Source organism: Arachis ipaensis, chromosome B05 (assembly GCF_000816755.2).
Source record: "Arachis ipaensis cultivar K30076 chromosome B05, Araip1.1, whole genome shotgun sequence".
In the NCBI taxonomy this organism is placed as follows: domain Eukaryota; kingdom Viridiplantae; phylum Streptophyta; class Magnoliopsida; order Fabales; family Fabaceae; genus Arachis; species Arachis ipaensis.
The window spans coordinates 992,893-999,496 of NC_029789.2; the positions used below are offsets into that span (position 1 = coordinate 992,893).

The following is a 6,604-nucleotide window of genomic DNA, read 5'->3' on the forward strand; positions in this document are numbered from 1 at the left end:
GGAAAACAAAATCAATCGTTAACATTTTTTATTGTGCAAATTAACCCTGTGTAATAACACATTTTTCGTTAATAATAAATGAAAATAATAAAATGAAATAAAGTGCACGGGAAAGAAAAAGAGAAAAAAGAGTCAATTTTTAAAAGTTAAATAACACACCACTTATAAGTAAGGAGACTAAATTAAAGTGAGATCAAATAAAGGAGTGTGTCTAAGAGGAATTCAAACAAGTCAAGTTCGTCTAATGAAAGAATTGATAAAATGAGAAAGTAAAAAATCAACAACAACAACAAAGTCCTGTCCCACTAAATGAGGTCGGCTACATGAATCAAATAACGTTATTATACTCTGTCATGTATCATGTCTACAGAAAGACCGTTTACATGTAGATCTCATTTGACCACCTCATGGATAGTCTTCTTAGGTCTTCCTCTGCCTTTCACACCTTATCCATCTTTCATCTCATCCACACTCCTGACTACCACCTGAGACGCGATTCAACCATCTTTTTCATAATGGGTGCAACTCCAACTCTCTCCCTTATATCTTCGTTCCTTATTTTATCCAATCGCGTATGACCATTCATCCATCTCAACATCTTCATCTTTGTCACACTCAATTTATGTTTGTGCTCTCTTTTAGCCGCCCAACACTCCGTACCATAAAGCATAGCCGGTTTTATAGCGGTGCGATAGAATTTACCATTAAATTTTAAAGGCACTTTTTTGTCGCATATAAAACCAGATGCACTCCGCCATTTTGACCAACCTGCTTGGATACTATGATTTACATCATGTTCAATCTCTCCATTATCCTGTATGATGCACCCAAGATATTTAAAACTTTTAACTTTTTGTAGGATATTTTCTCCAATCTTCACCTCTATATTAAAGTTTTTCCTTCTCAGACTGAACTTACATTCCATATATTCCGTCTTGCTACGGCTTATGTGCAGACCATACACTTCTAAAGCTTCTCTCCATAACTCCAACTTCTTATTTAGGTCTTCCCTTGACTCTCCCAAAAGGACGATATCATCGGCAAAAAGCATGCACCATGGCACAGGCTCTTGGATGTCCTCTGTGAGTACTTCCAAGACTAATGTGAAAAGGTATGGACTTAAGGATGATCCCTGGTGTAATCCTATACCAATAGGAAATTCCTCTATCACACCACCTTGAGTCTTCACACTAGTTGTGGCCCCATCATACATGTCTTTACTCTCATCTTTTCTGAAACCTTCCATAAGACCTCCCTTGGTACTCTATCATACGCTTTTTCCAAATCAATAAACAGCATATGTAGATCCCTTGTATTATTATGATACCTCTCCATCATCCTTCTTAATAGGTATATCGCTTCAGTGGTAGACCTGCTTGGCATAAATCTAAATTGGTTCTCTGTTACTTGTGTCTCTTTTCTCAACCTCCGTTCTATCACTCTTTCCCATAACTTCATAGTAGGACTTATGAGCTTGATTCCTCTATAGTTTTTGCAACTTTGTATATCCCCCTTATTCTTGTATTTTATTACTACGATACCTCTCCATCATCCTTCTTAATAGGTATATCGCTTCAGTGGTAGACCTGCTTGGCATAAATCTAAATTGGTTCTCTGTTACTTGTGTCTCTTTTCTCAACCTCCGTTCTATCGCCCTTTCCCATAACTTTATGGTATGACTCATAAGCTTGATCCTTCTATAGTTTCCACAACTTTGTATATCCCCCTTATTCTTGTAAATAGGTACCAAGGTGCTCTTTCTCCACTCATCAGGCATCTTCTTTAACTTTAAAATTTCATTAAAAAGCTTGGTTAACCAGTTGATGCCTTTTTCTCCAAGACCCTTCCAAACCTCAATCGGGATATTATCAGGTCCTACTGTCCTGCCATTTTTCATCTGCTTTAGAGCCCCTTTTACCTCGAAGTCTCGAATCCTTCGATAGTAGTCAAAATTTTGATCTTCTTCCCTTGTACATAACCGACCAAGGCTCGGAAGAGTCTTCTGTCCCTCATTGAATAACTCATAGAAGTAACTCTTCTACCTTTCATTAATCTTCTCATCTTGAGCCAACACCTCTCCATCCTTATCCTTTATACACTTAACCTGATCCAAATCTCTCGTTCTTCTTTCACGGATCTTTGCGATTCTATATATACATTTTTCTCCTTCTTTCGTGCCCAAAGACTGGTAGAGACCCTCATATGCTCTTGGTCTTGCTTCGCTTACAGCCACTTTTATCTCTTTCTTAGCCGCTTTATATTTTTCCCAATTATCTGTGATGCGGCATAAAGACCACTCTTTAAAGCATTCCCTTTTTTAAATTACTTTTAAATTAAAGTAGTGAAAATTATACCATATATATATAATTAAAGTTACAAATTTAACCCTAAGTAACTTCTCACTATTAATTTACTCTCTTGATCTCCTTGTTTTAGAGAATTTTTTTTCTAACCACTTCTATGAACCATTGAATCTCATTTAATAAAGAACAAATGATGCAATAAAAAAAAGTAGTAATAGAATTTAACAAATTAAATAGAGAATATATTATTATATTATTAAATAAATATATTTCTATTTTCTAATCTTTGATAGGTTCACCAGAATTAGTGGCTCAGAATTGTATTGTAGCCATAGACGGCAGAGAGGAAAAACATTTTGCCTTTGTTCTTTTTCTACATCTAGTATGGACAGCCAAATATCCCTTTCACGAGCTTCAATTATTGAGCAACGGAGGGTATTTTTGGGTTTACAATGTTTTACACATTTACTCACCCCCAAATCCCAATTGCAATAGCATATATACGGGAAATTGAAACTAAAGCCCACAAAAAACAAAGTTGATAACTTAGGGAATGCAGAGCATGGAGGCCATCAAGGAACAGCAGAGTAGTCTCAGGTTTCCTTGCTCTAGCTGCAAATGATTTTTCTATTTTACCTTGTCTAATTTTTTTTAAAATAAATTTAATTTTGATGTATTGGCAGTGTATTTGAAATAATATATTTGGTTTTATCTTTATACCGTGTGTTTATTTTTATTTTTTTACAAAAAATAGGAGACTCGAACCCGCAACTTCTTAATTGAGTATGGAGAGATTATGTCATTTGAGCTATAACTCATTGGCTATTCCGTGTGTTTAATAGCGTATAGACTATAGAGAACCTTGTTATTGTTGTTGGATGTCTTAAGTAGAAACCATTTAGGCAAAGTTATAGTTTATAAATAAAAATTGTTCAATGTGCAGGGAAGGGGAAGGGGAAGGTCCAACAGATAAGAAATTGGGGTTAGGGAATGTGTACTGCAAGATGGGAGAGGGATGGACATGCGTGATAACCAAGACTGAGGGCCCTGATGCTGGCAAAGTTTTCCTTAAATGCGGTGAAAATTGCTCATGCACAATGTAAAATCAATTCTCTAACTAAAATCTTATATATAGTTGTTTGCATGTGTGTGAGTGTGACCAATTAAATTTGGCGTGCAGTGATGGTGAAACAGTTTCTAAGGAAGTTGAGATTGGGAGCGGCAACCAAGCATTTTGCAAGTGCGGCGAAGGGTGGAGCTGTGTCATATACAACAACACTCAAGGCCCTGAGACTGGCTCCGGCAAAGGCTTTGCTGAATGCGCTGCAAAATGCTCTTGCTCTACTAATAAATCCATTTAATTACGACATGTGTCTCAGAAATCAACTTTAATAAAATGTGCACTTAAACTGCTTAATGCATTCTTTTTCATTTACACATCATAATTAACAACTAAGAACAAATTCACGAACCTCGTCAACGGCATTGCTACCAGGTTTTCTGTTCTCTTTCCTCACATACTCCTTCGCTTCTTCAACCCCATACTCCTTCAGCCCCACCTCCCCCTTCTTCTTCCACAACCCTTCCCCAAACCCTCTCTGCACGAAATACGCCTCTGCCTCCACCGCGTCTCCGCCGATCTCCGCCACCCGAACCGGCAGCCTCTCGTAGTGTCCCACACTCAACCCTTCGAAATCATCCAGAAGAGAGAGAGCGCGATCGGAAACTGAATACACCTCGCCCTTTACCCGCTGTCCCGACCCGGGAAGGTTGATCAGGTAGGGGATTCCGTTGGGACCCAAAACGAGTGGGTGCGGCTCTTTGGTTGAGTATGATCCAACTAAAACGGCGTCGTTTCCAGCCATCAGTCCCTCCATCAGGGGGTAGTTTGGTAAACCTCGCTTTAGGGTTCCATACACGAATATCAAGTGCTCTCTCTCTTCCTCCCCCACCACCATGATTGATTGCAGTGAACTACCCAAGTCAAAGGACATACATTCTTCTTGTTTATATTCAGAATCGATTAGGTCCGTTTCTTCTTTCTATGGGCTTTTTGAAGCCCAAAAGAAACTAGGCCTTTTCGGAAAAAGGAGCCCATATAACACTGACGTTCCGGCCCAAGATTTTGCTTGTTAACTAGAGTATTATTAAGAATCTTTTGAAGATAATAAATTTTGGGCCGAAAACGTTATGCCCATTGGGTTTCAAGATTAACAATGCACCCAAATAACAAAAAGCTAATGTAATTGATTTTATAATACACATCATTTCGATCTAACCACTGAAAATTTGTTACGTTATGTAGCACATGCATCATGAGACTATAGTAATTGAATAGCATAGTCTTCAGTCAGCAAAATTAAGCCCCACCGCGATGCCATGTAGCCATATATAAGTGGGGAAAAAAAATCAGCAAGTATAACGAACTTGATTAATCGACGCATATTGTTGTATCGAGTGGTACTGTCAAATAAGGCAATTAAGGATGGTGACCAGGCATGGGTAGGGAGATTTTGCGTGGACGAAGTTGCTTTGGTGAAATAAAATATATGATATGATATGATAGATGGAGAAGGGACCCCATAAAATAGCGGTACTATATATGAGCACGAGAGCTTGGAAATTAAAATCTACTGTTCCAAACTTGTACGTGGTGGTTTAGGCCATCACACGCGTACACAAATGTAGTCAGAAATTAGAAAGGAATGCAAAAACTTTTCTTGGAGATGATAGATAGATAGATAGATAGAGGAAATGATGCAGATAATAACCCTTCAACAACACCAACCAATTTCTTTCTTTTCTTTTCTTTTTTTATGTTGATTTGATTTGATTGCATGGCAGAACAATTCAATTATTGAGGGATAGATCTCTGATGTTACCGTTAATTTGCAGGCAATTGGGTTTTGTGGTTTTCCTTTTCGTTGAAAAAAAAGTTAGGGTGAAATAATAATATTGGATGCCATATCTATCGTACACTAAGCTAAGCTACTATATATAGTTTAGGAAACATTTCAAGTGCATCGGGAAGTACTGGTGCACCAGTTATTTTAATTGTTGATTTTAATTAATATATATTATATATATTTTTTATAATTTAGATCAACGGTTAAAACAATTGAAGCACCGGTACTTCTGGTGCACTTGAAATGTTTCCGTTAATTACTGATGAGCGGTCTTTCAATCACGTAACGTATACTAACCACTATATTTATGTAAGTAACATTAAATGTTATTAGACGTTTTTTATATTGTCAATGTACCAATATATATATTAAGAAACTAAATAGTGATGAGCCAAAGACTCTCAACATCATCATTAATTACATGATTCACCGTCTAATTTTTCCTCATCATTAATTACATGAGAACTTTCAAAGAATATGATAGTTTGAAATGTCGAAGCTATGGGCGTTATTTGTACCATGATACTACCATCACTGACCCATGCACGTTTAATTGAAAGGCTTACTTCTCTTCTAAGTTCTAACTGTCGAACATAGACGGATATCATGTATTATATTAACAATACATGTATGTAATAATGCCTCTATTGACCTACCAAAATATTTATTTATTTTAGACTTTGAATTTAGCTTCTTCCTTTTTTCAAATTCATTAAAATGGTATAAAACTTAAAAGTAGTGCGTATTCGTCATTCGTGTGCGCATGTCTGTCGTACCCACTGGCACGCACGGATTTCATTCTCCTATAAACGCGATCCCACTTCAATAATTAGAGGAACGAATGCAGAATGCTCTTTACGGTTTTAACACAAAAACTTTAAAATTTAACATGTCATAGTTTTAACATTGAAAGTAGTATTTTGATACTTTATAGTAAAACATGGTTATAAAGTAACAAAAAGAATAACATGATGTGAAGTATTAATTTTTTATTGGTTAAATCATGAAGCGGGAGGAATTGTTGAGGTGAGTATGGACTGAGTGGAAAGGATTCACGTGGTGAATGGGCCAGTTAGCACATGAGATGTCGTGGTTGAGTTAGCATAGCTTGTGGCCCTAAACCACGCAACTTAACTTGGATTTCAGATTCATCGTTCATCTTTGGCCCCTCACTTTGCCGGATTTCACCCTCGATAGTAACAAATCATAATTCATCAATTTCCAGGGGAGGGGTGCTTCTGTAATTTGCTTTGCATCATCCACCTCAACAAAAATATGCATCTATTCCGTACATTATTATACATTACATTTCGATAATAAACAATTCTATACCAAATCAGATATCATATACATTTGTGTATAAATATATATATTATAATTAATTTATTCTCAATA

General features: G+C 36.7%; 2 protein-coding genes across 2 annotated transcripts; one reads left to right on the plus strand and one right to left on the minus strand.

The window, feature by feature from the left end:
* LOC107642322 lies at positions 2,758–3,738 on the plus strand. Its single transcript, XM_016345634.2, has 3 exons — positions 2,758–2,900; positions 3,247–3,402; positions 3,484–3,738. The coding sequence occupies exons 1-3, from the start codon at positions 2,857–2,859 to the stop codon at positions 3,662–3,664; spliced, it is 381 nt and encodes a 126-aa protein (XP_016201120.1). The 5' UTR covers positions 2,758–2,856; the 3' UTR covers positions 3,665–3,738.
* LOC107642321 (putative gamma-glutamylcyclotransferase At3g02910) lies at positions 3,749–4,261 on the minus strand. Its single transcript, XM_016345633.2, has one exon. The coding sequence runs from the start codon at positions 4,259–4,261 to the stop codon at positions 3,749–3,751; it is 513 nt and encodes a 170-aa protein (XP_016201119.2).